We start from the raw sequence: 21,256 nt of genomic DNA on the forward strand, positions 1-21,256 counted from the left end.
AGAATGAACCAAATACTCCTCTATTCAGGAGACACAAGATACTGGAGATGTAATTCTGGAGCAAAAAAAACTGTTGGAGGAACCTAGCAGGTCCAGGAGCATCTACAGAAAGAAAGGAATTGTCAATGTTTCGAGTCAAAAACGTGCATCAGCACTGTTCTCTTCAACGAGTTAACAGATATATATTTAACTAATAATTAAAAGTATTTCAAAGAAAATAACCACAGATTAATCTTCAATTCCTAGAGACTCCAGAACAACCCTGGAGTGATGGGGGCTCTCTGTTGGAAACTCTGGAGAAGCACCATCAACACCAGACTTCCTGCACCGAAACTGGCACCCTACCTATGGGGATCATGCTGGCACATTAATGATGGGGTTACTGCATGCTCATTCCTCCACCATTTACTACTCAAACATAAAAAACTTAGTTGATACCTTTGTAAGCTCCTGTTTTAAGTACTTACTGATCTGTTGCCATGCTTATGCATCTATTTTCTCTACTTGTTACAAGACTACTACACTCTTAACACTGTAGCAAGATGAAGCATAAGAGGTTATTTAGTGTTGCTATCACATCTTCCTCCTCCCCTGGCAGCCCATTCCAGGTACATATCACTTGCCTCGTAAATCTTCTTTAAACTTTCCTCCTATCACCTTAAACCTATGCCGTCTTGTATTTGATACTTTCACTCAAGGAAAAAAAAAGACTGACCATCAATCCTATCTATGCCTCTCATAATTCTACATATTCCTGTCAGGTCACCCCACAGCCTCTGAAGCTCCAGAGGTACAATCCAAGTTTGTCCAGCCTCTCCAGATGGCCAATCCTTTATCACAGGAAACAGCCTGGTGAACCTCTTTTGTACTCTCTCCAAAACCTCCAGAGGATTTAATCTAATAAGTGAGGATGATGGAGCATGGAACAAAGGGAGAGAAGTGGGGAGGGCAAATGGGAGTAGTGGAGGAAGGGAACCTGTGGGTGATGGGTAGACTGAAAGGGGGGGGGGGCAAGAGGCATGGAGATGGGGGCCAGGTAGATCAGGAGGAGAGAGAAAAAAGGGAGAGGAGGGGTTGCATCATATTCAGCGCTTTGTCACTTCCACCTATCTCCTCCCAGCTTATGGCGCCATTCCCACTCTCCTCCCCCCCCCCACCCGGATCCACCTATCACCTGCCAGGTCTTGCTCCACATCTTCCCTTCAACTTTTTATACGTACTGGCTTTCTCCCTTCCATCTTTCAGTCCAGATGAAGGGTCTCAACCTTTCTCAACCTGTCTATTTTCCTCCATAGATGCTGCCTGACCCGCTGAGTTCCTCAGTCATCTCATGTGTTGCTCCATATTCCAGCATATGCAGTCTCTTGTGTCGTCAACTATTTGGTCCTGGCTGATCAGCTAGTCTCTGACTCCATGCCTGTGCATTAAAATGTGGAAGTCAGAGACAAGCTGGAGTTCACATGCCAAGAGTTTAGCACTGACACACCGAACTGAGGTGCCTGATGCACTTTGCATCTGGCCCCTCAGTTGGCATAAATAGCATAACCACATTAATTTGAATGGGATCACAGCCCTTAAATACAGCTACATAGTTTATTGATTTTGCTTTAGTTTATTTGAAGGACTTTAAGGCATTTTAATTATTTTTTTATATATGTTTAAAATAATTATAGAAGCTTATTTGATCTGTTTCTAGAAGTGTAATTACCACTTGCAACCTGCTCTAACTCTTGGGAATGGAAGACCAGCTCAGTTAACTCTCCAAAACAGAGTGTGGGAGTACTGGCATCATAGGCAGTGTGTTAAGGCAGTGGGCCACATTCACCTTAATTCCATTGTTCAATGCCCATGACATTTTTAAAAGTGACACCAATGTATACAGTGAGAAAGATCACAATTTTCATAGTTCAAGAGAACTGTTCAGTATTTTTAAGCAGAGATAAGCTTTACATTAAAGAGAAAAAAAATACAAAAAAAGTCAGTCATGTAGGCATATTCTTAAAATCTAGTGATGTTTTGAGGCCAAACAACAAAATTAATTCAGAATCTTGTGAGTTTCACTTTACTGGAGTCTAGACTTGGAGCAAGAGTGGGACAGTTTAAAAGAGGTAGGTCTCGGGGCTTGCCTGTGTGTGTCACTTTACAGGATTCTAAAAGAAGCAAGTTTGCAAATTGTTAGTTAAAAATTGATTGACTAATTAGCTAATTAACAGCAGCCAATAAAAAGGTAGGGTCAAGCAGAGTGGCCATTGTGAGAGTGGGCCAGTGCAGGGGTGGGGAGGCTTCAGTGTGAAGAGCCTGAGTAAGTGGCCCCGGTGTTGGGAGCAAGAGTGGATCTTTAAAAAGGCTTTGGTGAGGAGGCACAGGTAAGATTCTGTTGTTGATCCTTAGTACCTGATTCAGTGTAGGCAGGATGGCAGTGGAATTCTCCTCCTGCAAAATGTGGGAAGGTAGGGAACCCTGATGACTACATCTGTGGGAAGTGCACCCAGCTGCAGCTCCTGACAGACTGGGTCAAGGAACTGGAGCTGGAGTTGGATGTACTCAGGATCATCCAGGAATCTGAGAACATCATAGATACCACTTTTATGGAAGTGGTCACCCCCAAGGTACAGGCTTCAGATAGATAGGTGACCACCAGGGAAAAGCAAGGGGAGCAGGCAGTCAGTGCAGGGTTCCCCTGTGGCCATTCCCCTCGCAAACAAGTATACAGAAGAGACTCCAGGATGGTGTTCCCTCCTGGGTGCCAGGATCAAGGATGTCTTTGAGCAGCTGCAGAAAATACTTGAGGGGAAGGGTGAACAGTCAGAGGTTGTTGTATGTTGGTACAAATGACATGGGTAGAACAAGGGATGAGGTCCTGCAGAATGAGTGTAGGGAGTTAAGAGGTAGGATGTTGAGAGTGGTGATCTCTGGATTACTCACTGTGCCATATGCTAGTGAGGTCAGAAATAGAGGGATAGGCCAGATAAATTAGTAGCTGAGGAGTTGGTGCAGGGGGTGGCATTCAAATTCTTGGACCATTAGGATCTCTTCTGGGGTAGAGGCAACCTGTACCTGAGGGGTGGGTTGCACTTGAACCAGAGAGGAACTAATATCCTTGAAGGAAAATTTGCTAATGCTACATGGGAGGGTTTAAACTAGATTGGCAAGGGGGTGGGACTCTGAGCAGAAGCAAGTCATGGGATAAAGCAGTAGCCAGTGAGATCGTTTAGTAATCAGGATAGCCAGGGTCACAGTAAAGGGAGTGAAAGGAATACCCAGTTAAATTGCATTTATTTCAATGCATGAGGTTTAACAGATAAGACAGATGAACTCAGAGCATGGATTGGCTCTGAGGACTGGGATACTATAGCTATAACAGAAACATAGCTGAGAGAAGGGCAGGGCTGGCAGCTCAAGATTCCAGGATACAGATGCTACATGTGGCAGAGGTACAGGTAAGCGAGGAGAGGATGTTGCCTTGATAAGGGAGGACATAACAGCAGTACAGACATTTTTGGAGGATCATCCAGTGGGGCCACATGGGTAGAATTTAGAAATAAGGGGAGGTTCACTTTAGTGGGGCTGTACTATAGACCCCACAATAGTAAGTGGGAACCTGAGGAGCAGGTATGTAGAGAAATTGCTCATAGTTGTAAGAATAATAGTGTTGTATTAGTGGGACATCTTAATTTCCCCAGCATTGACTGGATTACCCAGAGTGTTAAGGGCCTGGATAGGATGGAATTTGTGAAGTGTGCAGGAAAGTTTCCTGAGTCAATATCTAGTAGATTCTACTTGGATGCAATATTAGACCTCCCCTTGAGAATCTAGGTAGAGCAAGTAAAAGTGGAGGAGCATTTTGGTCTAGTGACCATAAATCTATTTGTTTTAAGACAGCAATGGAAAGGACATGACAGATCCACAGGTCAGGGTCCTAAACTGGACCAGGGCTAACTTTAGGGGAATTATGCAGGATCTGGCGGAGGTTGATTGGGTGAGTCTGTTTGAAGGGAAAGGAACAAATAGAAAGTGGGAGGCTCTTAACAGCGTGATATCAAGAGTCTAGGAAAAGCATGTTCCTGTTAGGGTGAAGGGTAAACCTGGCAAGCTTGGGGAACTTTGGCTGAGGGGGGATACTGAGTCTCTCCAAGAAAAAGGAAGCATACATTGGGGATGAGTGAATCCCTTTAACTATAAAAAGATTAAGAATATTTTTAAGAGGGATATCAGGAGGGCAAAGAGGGTATGAGATAGATTTGGTAGGTAAGTTTAAGGAAAATCCCAAGAGATTCTATAGCTGGATATAGAGTAAAAGGGTGGCTAGGGAGGGAATTGAGGGACAGGATCTACCAACATTTGGATAGACAGTCTAATTAGGAGCAGTCAACATAGCTTCGTGCGTGGGAAGTTGTGCTTGACAAACCTTTTAGGGTTTTTTTGAAGAGGTAACCAATAACCTAGATGAGGGTAGGGCAGTGGATGTTGTCTATTTGGACTTTGACAAGCTCCTGCATGGCAGGCTGGTCTGGAAGGTTGGGTCCCATGGAATTTAGGGAGAGCTTGTTTGGTGGATTCAAAATTGGCTCAGAGGTAGGAAACGGTGGTGGTTGAAGGTTATTTCTCAGAATGGAGGCCAGTGACTAGTGGTGTGCCACAAGTGTCAGTGTAGGGACCCTTTTTATTTGTTATTTACATAAATGATTTGGATATGAATGCACAAGGCTTGATCTGCAAGTTTGTGGATGACACAAAATTAGGTGGTGTTGATGGTGAAGGTTATCAAAGATTACAGGGGGGATCTTGCTCAGTTAGGGAAGTGGGCTGAGGAGTAACAAATGGATTTCATTACAGATATGTGAGAGGTGATGGATTTTGGAAAGTCAAATCAGTGTAGGATTTGTATGATGAATGGTAGAGCACTAGGGAGTGAAATGGAACAGAGACCTAGGAGTAAGTGCCTAATTTGTTGAAAGCAGCATCACAGGTAGACAGGGTGGTGAAAAGTGTTTGGCACTCTGGCCTTCATCAGTCAGGGCCAGATGAAGGGCAATGAGTATTGTAGTTGGGACATTATGTTGAAGTTGTACAAGTTGTTGGTGAGGCTGCATTTGGAGTACAGTGTACAGTTCTGGTCACCCTGTTATAGGAGAGATGTGGTTAAACTGGAAAGAGTGGAGAAAAGATTTGACAATGTTGCCAGGACTAGAGGGCCTGAGTTGTAGGGAGAGGTTGATCAGGCTAGGTCTTTATTCCTTGGAATGTAGGAGAATGAGGGGTGACCTTCTAGAAATCTCAAATCATGAGGCATAATGTGAACAGTAAGTCTTTCCCCAGGGTAGTGGAGTCCAAAGCTAGGGGCATAGATTTAGGGTGGTGGTGGGGGGAGATTTAAAAGGACCTGAGGGGCAACTTTTTCATGCAGAGGGTGATGAGAAAATGGAATGAGCTGCCAGAGGAAGTGATTGAGGCAGGTACAATTGTATCATTTAAGGAGCACTTTGATAGGTCCATGGAGGGGTGGGGCTTAGAGGGATATGGGCTGAACACAGGAAATTGGGACTAGCCGTGTGGACACTGTGGTTAGCATGGACTCGTCAGGCCGAAGGACCTGTATTCATGCTGTATTACTTTGACTCTAATCACAAAAATCCAATGAATTCCTGGCTTTTCATTATCTTATACAGAAGTCCAGATCGGTTTCAATGAACTGGAGCACAAATCAAATGAAAAAGGTGCCAGTATTGTTTTGAGTCACTAGAGCAAAGCTATGTTGCTTGTATGAGGCACCAAATCATGGAATAAGTTCCAGTAGTTGATTCAGTGAGGCACTTCTGATATTTCAGTAATTTTCAGTTTTGGTGTAAGCCTTAAAGCATGAATTAGTGGCACATTTATTGGATTTAATTGGCCATTCTACAAATTCCATAGATTTTGAATTTGGTGTCATATTACCAGGTTATTTATTAAAGTATCAAAACTGTCTACATTACCAAGCAGCTTTACAAGTCTTAACCAACCAGATGTTATTGTACAAAATTAGACCATGTCTGATATGGTGAATACAAATTCTCAATTAGATGCTGTTTGGTAACTTGCATTGGGGAAAGTACATGAAGGAAAGTAAAGCAATGTGAAAAGAGGGTGAGAGGGGAAAAGGTGAGAATCCAAGAATGGAAGAAAGGAAAACTAGCTAGTTTTTACATTGAGTGGCACTTCCCTCTTTCTGCTGAAACTGCTCTGCAAACAGACGAAAGCTATTCCACACAGAATTTGATATGGAAGCGTGATTTACCCCCAAAGTCAAAACAAGGGCACATACCATGTTAATTACAATAACTAGATGGATTCATGACTGTACGTGGTTAGGGTAATAATAACCACTTTTAGCCACAATTAAAAGCTACTGAATCTCTCATTCTGCAAATCTAAATAAGTATCTTACATTGTCATTGTTTGTCTTTCAGTTATCAACTTAATTTTGCCAAAAAGTGGTTGTATCCACAATTGTTTTGTTCTTGGTTCATGAGAGAAGACATAAAACATCTTGTACCTGGCATGTTCTTCAGGAAGCTTCCTTTGCCGTTGCATATGAAACATGAGGTCGCCACCATTGACATATTCTATAACCAAAAACAACCTAAAAGATACAACAGAAAATAAATTTCAATTACAATGCACAAATCACTGAAAATGGCAATATTGCAAATAAAGTAACATCTGTTTATAAAATGCTAAATGTTCTGTGGTAGCTGAAGTTTAAATGTCATGAAGTCCAATGCTGTGCATTCTTAAACATTGTTATTCAGCTTTTACAAATATATTTAAGATTGTGCATCATTATATGAACAGGAACTCAAAATTCAGGAATATCAACAAGCAAAATCAATCCACCACATCACAGAAATTCAAGGCACAGAAAGAGCCCACTCAAATTACTGTGTCCATGCCAAACGAAAATATGCTATTGAGACTAATCACTCTTCCCAGCTCTGTCCACAAACACCTTAAATAGGATGAGGGCTTCGACCTCTAACACCCTTTCGGGCAGAGAATTTTCAGAACAATCTCCCTCCTCTCCCATTGCACAATTGTTTGGATGCTGATATATTTTTCCTCCTCACTTCACCTCTGACACTCAAATCTATTACCTTAAGTGTCTGACTGCTAGTTATTGACCTCTATGCTAAGCAAAAAAAGATTTTTTTACAATTCACCCTTTCTGGGCCTTTCATAATTTATACACCTCTATGCAATCGCTTGTCAGCCTTTCCTTTCTTAGGAAAACTACCCAATCTATCCAATCTTTCCTCATAACATTTATTTAACCCTGGTAATATTTTTGTAAAGCTCTTCTGTACAATTTCTGGTGCTGTCAAATATGGCAATATGAATTGTGGCCCAACAACAGCTACCTACAGTTCATGCATGATATCCTGCAACCTGGCTAATAAACACCTCCCTCTGTAACTGGATCCTTGACTTTCTGGCCAACAGACCACAATCAGTGAGAATAGGCAGCAACACCTCCAGCATGATTATTCTCAACACTGGTGCCCCACAAGGCTGCGTCCTCAGCCCTCTACTCTACTCCCTATATACTCATGACTGTGTGTCCAGATTCTGCTCTAACTCCATCTACAAGATTGCAGATGATACCACCATTGTAGGCTGTATCTCAAATAACAACGAATCGGAGTACGGGAAGGAGATAGAGAGCTTAGTGACATGGTGTCAGAACAACAACTTTTCCCTCAATGTCAGCAAAACAAAAGAGCTGGTCATTGACTTCGGGAAAGGGGGCAGTGTACATGCACCTGTCTACATCAATGGTGATGAGGTCAAGAGGATTGAGAGCTTCAAGTTCCTAGGAGTGAACGTGACCAACAGCCTGTCCTGGTCCAACCACGTAGACTCTACAGCCAAGACAGCTCACCAGCACCTCTACTTATTCAGGAGGCTAAAGAAATTTGGCGTGTTCCCTTTGACACTCACCAATTTTTATCGATGCACCATTGAAAGCATCCTATCTGGATGCATCACGGCTTGGTAAGGCAACTGCTCTGCCTGGGACTGCAAGAAACTGCAGAGAGTTGTGGACACAGCCCAGTGCATCATGGAAACCAGCCTCCCCTCCATGGACTCTTATCTGTACATTTCACTGCCTTGGTGAAGCAGCCAACATAATCAAAGACCCCACCCACCCGGGTCATTCTCTCTTCTCTCCTCTTCCATCAGGCAGAAGATACAGGAACCTGAGGGCACATACCACCAGGCTCAAGGACAGCTTCTATCTCACGGTGTTAAGACTATTGAATGGTTCCCTTATACGAACAGATGGACTCTTGACCTCACAATCTACCTTGTTTGACCTTGCACTATATTGTCTACTGGCAATGCACTTCCCTGTAGCTGTGACACTTTACAGGGAAGTGCAACTGTACTCTGTTATTGTTTTTACCCTGTACTACCTCAATGCACTCTGTACTAACTCAATGTATCTGTACTCTGTAATGAGTTGATCTGTACGAACGGTATGCAAGACAAGTTTTTCACTGTACCTCAGTACAAGTGACAATAATAAACCAATACAGGAAAGTACCCTGTTTAAATTTCTAAGCCTAACTCTGTAAATTCTGAAAGACCACCGACCTGAAATGTTAACTTTGTTTTGCTCTTCACAGATGCTGTCTGCTGAGTACCTCCAGCATTTGTTGTTTTTACTTCAGATTTCCAGCACCTGCAGTTTTTTTTTACTTTTAGATTAGCAATTTCTTCTTGCTAGCTCACATGAGTCATTCCTATGAGACTATTAACTATTGTTCACTGTCATTCACAATGGCACCTCTCAAAACACAGGCAATTTAGAGCATCTTGATGCTTTTATAAAATTATAAATAACACGCCCTGGTGCAGATTTCAAGCTAGTAACTCTTGTTCATTTGATTGAATTGTATTATCAAAGTGAACTGCTCCCTGTAATAGACCACATATATTGCTCTATATATAGGGTGACTGCTTTTTTTGAATAAGCAAAGACTATATAATTCCTGTCCTAAGCACGGAAAAAAGACTACAAACATAGCTTTAAACAACGATACAATGATGATAATATAGACAAATAACGTAAGCATTACTTAAGTTCTTGCTGCTGCGTTGCATGCGTCTTCAAGGTCTCAGTTTTGTCATTACAATCTGAACCAAAATATTACAAAAAAAGTAAGGTGCAAGAGCAGTGTTATTTAAAAATTCCCCTTTCCCTGCTTTCTGTTGAGAAGACAGAATAATTTAAATTGCTGAATGAACACCAAGAAAGCCAGGCTTGATGTTTTAGTGCTACAGTTTTTTTAGCCTGATAAAGTAAAGCAGTTTTGTAGGGTGGACAATAATAAGGTTTGAAATCACAACTTCCTGGCGAAATCACAACCTCTCAACAAGAAATTATGCCCAAAATCAATTAAACATACCATCTAGGATTCTTCCTTAAAATGTTGATCTCTCCAAATCCATAGTTATTTGTAGAGGAGTCCAATGAAAGAACCAACTGGGAATAAACAAGCAATTCAGTAAGGAATATTTCTTACCTGCTTTCTGTTTGGAAACAAGAATGAAGACCAACAAGAAATGGATTACTGGAGGCCTGTTCAAATACATGTTTTTCTGTCTGTACCCAGTCAATATCCTGCAAAGGAAAACACAATTGTATTATTGCAGTGTCTAAGTAATCAGTTAAAACATCCTCCTTGCCCAAATCAATTGTGTTTGATAGAAGACTGAAGGAAAAACAGAAAATTTCTCTTCCCATTAGTCTTCTCCAATTTCAAACAGGCATAAAACACCCAAATAGGTTTTTATCTATCACAAATAGAAGCTTATAATTTATAGCACTATTTACAGGACACTGCACAGGTTATACAGGTGAGAATCAGTCCATGCCCAACTTTGGTCCATTCAGTCCATGATCCCCTAAAGCCCCCTCCCATCTTTCCTAACAATCAATCAGCAAGATTATCTATTCCTTTTCCTTGATATGTTTAACCAATTCCCCTTAATGTATGTATATGAATCAGATTGTTCCTTGTGAAAGTGAGTTCTATGTGCTCACTGGTAAAACAGTTACATCTAAATTCCTTAACCAACTTTCAAGTTATTATTTATGCTAACAGCCCCTAGTTCCAGCTTTCACCATAAATGGAAGCTCTCTTAAAACCTTTCATAATTTTAAACACCTTTATAGGCTATCCCTCAGATTTCCCTTTTCAAGAGAAAAGAGACTCACCTTGTTCATCTTGTTTGTAATAGTATAGATGTGGTTCTAGTATCATTCACTTTTTTAAAAATCCCCTGCCATACCTCAATATCCTTTTAATAATATAGTTACCAGAACTGTAGACAGTACTGACAAGTATTAACTAATCAATATTTTACCCATATCCAGCATAGTTCCTTCTATTCCTCTAGAAGCAAATACTGATGTGCAGTTTTTGGACCAATAAGAAATGAGAAGAGTAGGCCATTCAGCCCCTCAAGCCTGTTCCACGATACAAAGGAACTTTCCCACTTTTGCATCATTTTTAAACAGGCTTCCTAACCCACATTTGTGAACACAAACTTATCAGCACAATGAGGGAGATAGAAGGTTGTTGTAGCAATGTGAGAACGAGGAGTTTCTGCAGAGAAAGCTTGAGGATCATCATTTAAGGCTCCAAAGAGAGCACTAAATAGGTGACAGTAAAGAGTCTGACAAGACACTACTAGCAAACTTCAGGACTGTCACATCTGTTTTTGTGCACATTGAACAGAATGCTGATGATGCAGGTAATAATCTTTGGAAAAGCTCATGACTGGAAAATGCAAGGTTTTTCCAGATGTGTACCCTCTAAGAACAGCTGGTGTACACTAACAAAACCTTTAATAAAGAGCCAAGCCTCATTTTAATACTTTCAGCTAATAGCACTACTGAAGGTCTGTTCCAAATTCATTCCTTTGTGCTTCTGATATCAGAGGCAATTAAAACATGAGCTGTGTGTGTATTTTTAAGGATACTTCTGGGTGATCAATAAATAACAAGATAAGCACTCAAAACTCTGAAGAAAGCCTAATCCCAACATTACTTTTCAGTTTATATTGTTAGCTTCGTGATTTAGAGCCCATTGATTTACATTATTAAACAATACATTTCAGCTGTTCAACTGTCCATAACTGGTGCAAATTATACAGATCAAATGGACAAACCAGACTTGCAAAGTTTTCAGTGGAATTTCATTATAATGTATAACACAAAAGTATTTGGCTTTCTCCAAAGTATTTAGATGTTGAGTCCTCCTTTATCCTCACTTCATAAGAATTGTTTTCAAATGTTAGTTTTCTGAATGATAAATGACAAAAAGTAAAATGCAAAACAATTCCTCTGTGTAATAGTATGTTCTCCGCTCAGTAACTGCATGGGTCATGTACAGTGTAGATTTTCCCCTTCTCAATAACACATACCTCATAGCATGATAATAACTGCAACAACAAACTATATATTTCACAATGTTACCAGTTTGAAAGGACCTAGCTGCAAAAGTTATCAGATCTACATATTGCTAATTACCAAATATATTGCAGATAACTATGTAAAGGCAGTATTTTCACAACAGATTGTTCACTATAGCTTAAAATGCAATTTTACTCCTCTCTCTCACCAATTTATTTTCTTTTATCTTCTGAAAATATTAATGACTTGTTGGTATAAACATCCACTGGTGTTGGTTGTCCTTGAATGCCCAACATAAAAATTTAGCCGAACAATGATCATAAAATGAAATAGCACATGGTGGCAATTCAGTCATCTAGTTAACAATAGATCTACATTCAGTCTCATTATCCACAGATTTGCTAGCTATAAATCTAGGTACTTGTATGGTTGGGCCCAGACCCCATTTTGAATTTTTTTTTCTAACAAATACATCTCTTAACAGGTACTCACAGAGAAACCAATCATTGTCTGTATAATACACTGATCAGTTTTCCAGACCACTTGTGTCAAGTGGCTCCCTGCTGAACATTCTTCAAATAGAGAGTGGTCTTTGTTTATATAGCTGTACTTTGCGATTTCAAAATGGATCACTGCTTGTAGATTTCAATGGAAGTTGCATATTAGCTAATATTTCCTTTCAGGCATTTAAATATTTTAATGTAATTTATTACTGTATGCTAATGCATTAAGAACATTAAGAGTACTTTTGTTTCTATTTGGAGTGGTTTGGGAGAGGGCCTTAATGCTATCTGCAATTTTTGTTATATGTGGGAAGCCTGTACTTATAATCCTCATGGATAACAAGGACTTAGTGTGGTTGCTTTCTTTCCAAGGGGTACAGCAAAATTTTATTTGATTACTTTCCTGGGAAGATATCAAGTAGAATAGACTTTTGTCTTTGGAGTTTGTAAGTCTGACAATTGATTCTCTAAAACACAAAATTCTTAGACAGAGTGTCAGGGTAAATGCTGAGAGTTTATTTTCCCTTGGTGAGAGAATTTAGAAATAGGGGCCATATTCTCAAAATAATGAGTCCGCCATTTAGGATTAAGATAAGAAGAAATTCTTCACTCAAGTTGATGAACTGTCTACTCTAGAGAGTTGTGGATATTCTGTTGATGAATATATTCAAATTTGAAATTGATAGGGTGGAATTAATGTTGAAAAAAAAGCTGCAATCTTAAAAAACAGTACAGCAGACTAAAGGGTCAATGGTTTATCTTGCTCCCATTTCTAATGTTCTTAAGTACCCTTACCAGCTTTTGGAAAAAAACTATTCAATTGGTCCCATCTATTTACCTTTTCCTCATACCCTTCTCTCCTTCAAGTATTCATCCAAGTTCATTTGAAAGTTATTATTAAAACTGCTTGCACCATTCCATCAGGCAGCACATTCCGGATTACAACATGCCACATAAAAAATATTGCCTCATATTGCCTTTGTTTCATTTTGCCTTAGTGTTGGAACTTCTGGTTACTGACCCTTCTACCATTGGATACAGTTTTCCCTTACTTACTCTATCACAATTGTTAATAGTTTTGAACAACTCTATCAAGCCTGCTTCGATAACCTTTTTTTCTGCCAAAACTTATCAAATTCTTCTAGAATTCCACATCCCTGGTACAACAGTAAATCCTTTTCATACCCAATCTAAGGCCTTGAAATCCTTTAAGTCTGGAGCCTAGAATTAATCACAATATTCTAGTAGAAGCCTAACCAGTGTTTTATACCTTTGTACACTATGCTTCTATAATAAAGTCAAGGAGTCCAATAATTGTTTCTTTTAAAAAAATACAGCCTTTTCAACTTTCAGCTAAGCATTTTCATGGTCAGAACCATTTATTTTTTCTAAAGCTATGCTACACCTGATTTTGTGATCACCGCCTCAAAAGTTTTGCCAGTGAAATTCATGCCATGAGAAACTCAGCTGAAGTATCTTTGACACCAAAGTGATTGTTTAACTCAGAACGCTGAGTCTAACTCATGAGGTTCTTGATCTCCTTGGCTCATCAGCTACTTAAATCTGCTAAGCAAATGGATGTCATAAGCAAATTCACGTTAATTGTTTTCAACATCAAGTTTTAGTTAAGAAATAAGAACTTAAAACAGTACAAAATTATTATCAGATATATTTTAAAAAGCTTCCATTTTTTGTGGCTTTAATTGAAAGTGTTTTGAGGAGGGTTTTGAAGGACAGAACTCTGTTGAGGGGACTTGTAAAAGAAAGCAACTGGACACCTAAAAGCATTACAAAACAAGTCAGAAACTTGTTTTTGTTGGAAGGGATAGAAAATAAGCTTTGCTGGGAGCTATTTGAAAGCCGATTCTCATTCCTTCACTAAAGGACATTGGTGAACCAGATGGTGTTTTACTATGATCCATTAGTTCCATGGTCACCTACTGATACTTTTTTTTAAAATTTCAGATTTATGTACATAATTAAAATTAAAACACCCAGCTGCCATTGTTAAGTTTGAACTCATATCATGGGTCATAATTCCTTGTCCAGTAATATTACGACCCATAAGGCCATAAGACATAGGAGCAGAAATAGGCCATTCAGCCCATTGAGTTCTGCTCCGGCATTCGATCATGGCTGATTTATTTTTCCCTCTCAACCCCATTCTCCTGCCTTCTCCCCGTAACCTTTGACGCCCTTACTAATCAAGACCCTATCAAGCTCTGCTTTAATTACACCCAATGACTTGGCCTCCACAGCCATCTGTGGCAATGAATTCCACAGATTCACCACCCTGGCTAAAGAAATTCCTCCTCATCTCTGTTCTAAAGGGACAAACTTCTATTCTGAGGCTGTGCTCTCTGGTCCTGGACTTTCCCACTACTGGAAAATTCTTCTCCATGTCCACTCTATCCAGGCTTTTCAATATTCAGTAGGTTTCAATGAGGTCTCCCCTCATCCTTCTAAACTCCAGCGAGTACGGGCCCAGAGCCATCAAATGAGCCTCGTAAATTAACCCTTTCATTCCTGGGATCATTCTCATTAACCTCCTCTGGACCCTCTCAATGCCAGCAATATGGGGCCTTAGATATGGGGCCCAAAACTGCTCATCATACTCCAAATGTGGTCTAACCAATGCCTTATAAAGCCTCAGCATTACATCCTTACTTTTGTATTCTAGTCCTCTCGAAATGAATGCCAACATTGCATTTGCCTTTCTTATTACCGACTCAACCTGCAAGTTAACATTTAGGGAATCCTGCACTAGGACTCCCAAGTCCCTTTGCACCTCCAATTTCTGAATTAGCTCCCTGTTTAGAAAATAGTCTATGCCTTTATTCCTTCTACCAAAGTTTATGACCATACACTTCCCCATGCTGCATTCCATCTGCCACTTGTTTGTCCATTTTCCTAACCTGTCCAAGTCCTTCTGCAGACTCCCTGCTTCGTCAACACTATCTGCCCCTCCATCTATCTTTGTATCATCCACAAACTTGGTCAAAAAGCCATCAAATCTGTCGATTTGTTTCGTCCTACACAGAGGCTTGCTTATCTTTCACTTTGCAGTCATGAAGGGTCCAAAGTTGGTTTCACCTGCCAGGATTTTGAATATTTTATTTTGTATTATCCTTTTTTCTTTTTCGTAATCCAATCCAGATCACTTAAAATTTTTCAACAGAATACCAAGTTACCTGTACATATTACACATTTTCATAACTCCTCCCAAACCATGGTTATAACAGAGATATTATTTCTTCTTCCCCCAACTCCAAATTCAAAACTGTATAAAACCCAAACTTTGAAATGTAGCTTCTTTAAGGGAGTGGGCAGGGAGGGATGTGGAAATATAAAATTAAATAATCTCTGACATCATGGACCATTGCCTGGCCAACAGCATGATCTGTAATTTTACAGGGGAACAGAATGGAGAAGAGATTTGGTTGAAGGATCTTTAACCAAGGTCAGGCACAACAAATGATTGGACAGAATATGATTTTATTTTAAGAACAGATTACAGTTCACAAGATAGACAGAATAAATGGCAGCCTGAAAAGTTCTTAAAATGTTTCAATGCAAGTATACATGTTGGGAAAAAAAGTCATCATATCTGGGCAGAACAACATTCATGCAGCACAGGCTCTCAGTTTAGTCATTAAAAATTGTCACTTGTTTAGCTGCCTTTTTTAAAGAAACTAAGACTTGAAAACGACAAGACATTTAGTGAAGGAAAAGAGGCAAGTTATTTTCCCTACATTTTCATATTCAGGCTGCAAACTTATCCATCCCTCAGCAAACACATGCCATCTCACAAGCTTCCCACAAACCAGCCAAGCTGGAGTTTATTCAATAGAAACTATTTCCTTTAACCAGATTGATAGGCTACATTGTGTTCAAAATTATTCTCAGGATTTCCAAAATGCTGTGATTTTTCTCATTTAATTATAGAACGCAACTCAAAAGTACCCTTTACTTTGACAAACGGGGAAGAGATTATTAGTGAAATCAGATCAATCTAATTACTTAGACATAGAAAAGTGTCTAATTTATGTTTACCTTTCCAACAGCCATCCAACCATGTGGGCACTGCAAGGTCCGTAGGCTGCTGTCAGACTGGAGCCTGTGGTCTTCATGACACCCACACAGTTGACTGGCTGCACCCAAGATAAATAAATACTACAACATTTACAGTATTATATCTAAATAAATATAGGAAATGGTTTATTTCTCTTTTAAAATGTTTTAAAGAATTTAGAATTAAAGGGAAAGGTATTTAACTATCCCGATATTCAAAATGAAATTTGCTTCAACTCCAACCATCCTTTCCTGTGCTAAACACCTAACTTGCTTTGTCATGTCCCAACTTTATACCTTAGTTTCTTGTAATACCCTGGTTTCAATTTCTTCAGACAGATTTCTGACTGCCACACCAAGGATCCAAGATAACACTGTCTGATACCATGACCCAGGTGCATTATGCAACCTGGAGCATGATCAACCACATCCTCTTCAACTGCCTGTTCTTCCTACGTTCAGTTCAGTGGAATTGCCTCTATTGAGCTTCCTTCTTAACCTTCAGCCAGAGTATATACAGCAATGTCACTAATTTACACCTCCATGCTTTATTTCTTACTTTATCTAAGGATTGATTCGTGGTCCCAATCTTCTTCCTCATCCATATGCTGGTTTTTAATAACAGTTTCTACACCATGGAATCAACTTCCACATGCCTCTGACAAGTCCTGAACCTCTTTCACTGCCTTGTTTTCTTCCAAACTTAGTCATGGAGTCACACAACAGAGAAACAGGCCCTTTGGCTCAATGAATCCATGCCAACCATCAAGCACCCATTTACACTAATCTCATTTCATTCTCCCCACATTCTCTTCAACTTGGCTCAACTACACACTAGGGGCAATTTACAGTGGTCAATTAACTTACCAACCTTTGTTTCCTCTCACATCCCTTTCTCTTTGGGATGTGGGAGGAAACCTACATGGTCAAAGAGAGAACGTGAAAACGCAACACAGACAGCACTAGAACCTCAGGATTGAACCTGGGTGGCTAGAGCTGGAGCTGTGAGGCAGCAGCTCCACTAGCTACACCCCTGTGCCACCTAACCGCTTGCCTGACATCCAGTTTTAGAAGTGGCATTTTTCCTGCGGTTAGCATTGGGAAAATTGAAGATATTGTCTTTGGCTCACATCACAAAACCCACATACTCGTCACCGATTCCATGCTTCTTCTTGGTTACTGTCTCTGGCCGAACCAGACTGCGAGCAATCTCAAAGTGGCTGTTTTGAACCTCAGCAATATTACTTCAACATTGTCAAACCAAAGTAGAACAAAGAAAAATATGTCCTCTTCATATCTCGGATCTATCATCAGCAGATTTTAAATTAAGACATTTGGTTTAAAGTTAAGTGTCCCAGCTGTACTGACAATATAACCTGCATTCTGAGAGCAGTAGCTACTGCATCAATTCCAGTCATGCAGGATTGCATTCACTGACCAACTCTGATTATAACTTTCTAGCCCAGGCAAATACTAAGTACATGTGCTCTGCATGGAGCTAAGCCCACTCTCAATGTGCAGGTGGAAACAACTCTCAAAACACTGAAAATCAATCTATGACAAGTTCCAAATCTGTTTCAAATTTGACAATGAGCCTCATATAGTGTCAAACCCAAACAGCATGTGACATGACCCCTTCAAGAGATTTTGCAATGCTTCAGCCTGGAGTCTATTAAAGATTGAAATCCAAAGGTATGATGTTGATTTCTATTTGGCAAGCATGATGTTGCAATAGAAGCACATCTTTGAAGGCCACAACCTACATCCCCAGCCATCCTGCCACCAACCTTGGTATTATTTTAAAAAAAGAAATCCAAACACAAATCTATTAAAAGTTAATGGTTCCAAGGAACATCATAATTTTGTCAGCTCACAAGAGCTCCATTTGGAAAAGATAGCTGTCATATAATTATATTTTCCTAAAGAATAAGTTGCAATTTTTCTGAATGCAAAAAAAAAATTGCATTTTTGCAATGCAAGTGGAAAAGTCTACATTTTGTAAGAAATCATGTCACTTAAGTTATTTTAATGAAATGTATCCAGCCCCCCGACCATTTTTGGGATCAAGGTTCAAGCTAATCCAACAGAGGTTCTGACTCAAGCTGGATAAGTAATAACAGCAATGACATTGAAGTAATTACAAGCACCCCCTGGAATTGAGTTTCTTATGCTATTTTATAAGAATCAGAGTATGAAAAACATTTAAAAACACTGAAAGGAATGGGACATATATTAACTGAATGAAGGAAACTGAAATGTTCAAGGCTGAGCAGACACTGCAAAAATGTTTTATAAATGCAAGTTTTCTTTGATACAATAATGACATGCCAATAGACAAATTTCATACAAGAGAAATGGACAGCATCAAGTGAGTGAGACTGCAATACCACCACAAAGATGATGGGACAGAATTTCCTAAACATTCACTGGAATGGTTCCAGGGATGGCAAGTTTGCTGTGTGAGCACAAATCAAGTTGACTGGGACTGTGTTCTTTAAGGTTCAGAAGAATGAAAGGAAATCTCACTGAAACACAAAATTCTTGAAGGGCTTGGGAGGCTAAATGTTTCCCTGACCGAGTTGTCTAGGTCCAGGGTAGACAGTCTGAGAAAAAGGGTAGGCTGTTTAGGACTTAAATGAGGAAAAATATCCTCACTCAGGTCTTCTTTGGAATTCTCTACCCTGAATGGCTGTGGAAGCCAAATTGTTGTGTTCATTCGAAACAAAGGTCAAGTGATTTCTGGGCTTGAAGGGAATCAAGAGATCTGGGGATGGTGCCAGAAAATGGCACTGAGGTGGAAGACTAACCATGATCTCGACAAATGGCAGAGCAGGCTCAAATGGCTGTTGGGTCTATTCCTACTCTTATTTCTTAGAAGGTCTATCATGTCCATGCTGGGCAAAAACAAGCCATTTGGACTAATCCTATTTCCCAGCTCTCCATCTGTAGCTCTATAGGTTATAGCACCTTGAGTGTTCATCCAGGTACATTTTAAATGTAATGAGGGTTTCTGAGTCCACCACTCTTTCAGGTGGGGAGGTCCAACCCCAGCACTTTGAGTTATTAACAGAAGTCAATTATAAGTCTGACATCCCTTGCATTCCACATTCCAAAAGAGAGAGTGGAATGTGGAGATAGAGCCATCATGAATCTACTTTAATGCATCTCCCAGAAAATGGTTTTACGCTTACAATGGTATTAATTTAGGACACCGATTTGTCCAGGCAACTGGGAAGAAGTAACTTTAAAGTGGCAATGTGAACATTGTTCTCAGAAATAAACACTGACATCAACATATTTAACTTAAAAAGTACTTTACGTATTGGTGACTGGAATTTCAAAATGGTGACTACATTTGATTACATGCATCAAACCTTTTTGATAAAACTTTAAAAGTTTTGAAGTAATGTGCGAGAATAAGCAATTTATCACTTTCTACTTTGTGTTCAATATAATTTATCAATAGTTTAATTGCTCATATTACCAAATGAAAATGAAATGTATTTTCAACATATTGCAACATTAGTATCAATAGAGTTTAATGAATAGTATGATTTTTGTGCCTGGGAATACTGCATCAAGACAACTTTTCAAGAAGTACAAGACATGCAGCATGTACTTTTTCTTTTTCAGCTCATAGATATAGCAAAGGATAAATTCAACAATGATAACTTTCTGAGCTACAACAATTCAACGTGTTAAACTCTAAAGGGTATGCAGTTTAATTTCAACTCGACAACATATTGCTTGATTGTTGATCCAACCAGAAATCTTTAGTACCTTCAATACTATAAAAAAGTTACAACATAGTTCTAATATCCTCAATTGTTGAAAAAAAACTATGAAATCATCCTTACCCATTCTAGCTGCCAAACATTCACTGCAGCTAAGGCAACAATCCTAGTGAGATACAGGAAAGGGATCCAAAAGCAAGAGAAATAAATTCTATGCATAAATATTGAAAGAACTCTGTATGGTCCTTTTTTTTCTTAAAAATTGCTGCAGTATGTTAAATGTTCTGCTGTTGAGGTTTTTGATAGCTGTGAAATATAGTCTCAAGTAGGCCAACAAAACAGGATACGGTCCTCATTAAAGCTGGTGATGAGGTAGATTCCCAGAAATTCTTAGTAGTTAGATTAATGTCCAGCTGAACTGTAATTGAAAACAGCTGTTTCTGCACATTTTTCTTGCTGTTTGTTTTATCACAGAAATGTCCCCTTTGACATTAATGCAATGTGAGCATCCTACATAAAATAGATCCAGAATTTTACATGTTGTGAAATGATGATTTACATTGTGATAATGAAATTTCTTGCATCAGTCATACATGTTAAGTTTTATGTGTGCCATGACTACTTTGAGGAGCCAGCCAAGTTTATTCTTCCTTACAGGATAAACTTAATGCAGTACTTTTCTCTTTCTTTCTAAAAACACACAAGTAGGTGCTGACAGTGAAATCAAGAGGAGGGTTGAGGTTGGAGGAGAAAAAGGATGTGAAGGAGGTGCAGAGGAACAGAGAGGCAAGCAAGACAGACTGATGGAGAGGAAAGGGAAAAAAGAATACAGGAATGGGAACAGCAGGAAACAGGGCCTATAGATGAAAGGATTAAAGAGTGGCAAGGGGTTGGGTGGTTGTGGTAAGAGAACAGCAAGGACGGCAAGGTACGGTGACAAGGAAATGAGGAAAGGTGAATGGAAGCAGGAGGGTGGTGGGGGAGGATGGGGAAACGGGAAGGGAAGGCAGGGGCACTGGAGAAAGATAGCAGGGGAGAAAGACAGCAAAAGAGGAGGAAAGAATGATTCAAAATTATCACTAGACAAACCTCCGTGAAAAATGATCAGCCACAAATAATTCCTAAGATAACCAAGGAATCTATGGAAAACGTATCCAATGTGTTACAGAATTGCACATCTGCTCAGCTGCTTCCTGCTAAAGTTATATCATAAATCAATTTAAGAAAGCAAAACTTGAGCCATAATATTTTCTTTAAAAGCTTAAATCTCTGCAGTCTGTACTTCTATTCACCGGCTTGACCAAGATCAGCGCTTCATCTTTCGGCAATATGTTTTCTCCCTACTTCCTTTTAATGCCAATGTTCGCTGAAATTCTGCTGCAGTTACCAAGTGACCATCCATGTTTGCCAGAGAGTAACAGCAGCTTGTTTGAACATGGATGGGGCTCAAGGTTAAATTCTATTTAGCCTCCAATTGACATCATGTA

The 21,256-nt window shown here is 39.6% G+C and overlaps 1 protein-coding gene across 2 annotated transcripts in view; it reads right to left on the minus strand.

Moving 5' to 3' along the window:
• prkcz (protein kinase C, zeta) overlaps window positions 1-21,256 on the minus strand; it is a 303,127-nt gene that overhangs the window by 96,521 nt on the left and 185,350 nt on the right. For both annotated transcript variants that reach the window (XM_052039280.1, XM_052039279.1), the window contains exons 10-11: window positions 9,567-9,664; window positions 6,536-6,622 (exon numbers count right to left, since the gene is read on the minus strand). In XM_052039280.1, the coding sequence (XP_051895240.1) occupies window positions 6,536-6,622; window positions 9,567-9,664 (185 nt within the window). The remainder of the gene's footprint in view (window positions 1-6,535; window positions 6,623-9,566; window positions 9,665-21,256) is intronic.

This window comes from Pristis pectinata, chromosome 26 (assembly GCF_009764475.1).
Source record: "Pristis pectinata isolate sPriPec2 chromosome 26, sPriPec2.1.pri, whole genome shotgun sequence".
Lineage (NCBI taxonomy): Eukaryota > Metazoa > Chordata > Chondrichthyes > Rhinopristiformes > Pristidae > Pristis > Pristis pectinata.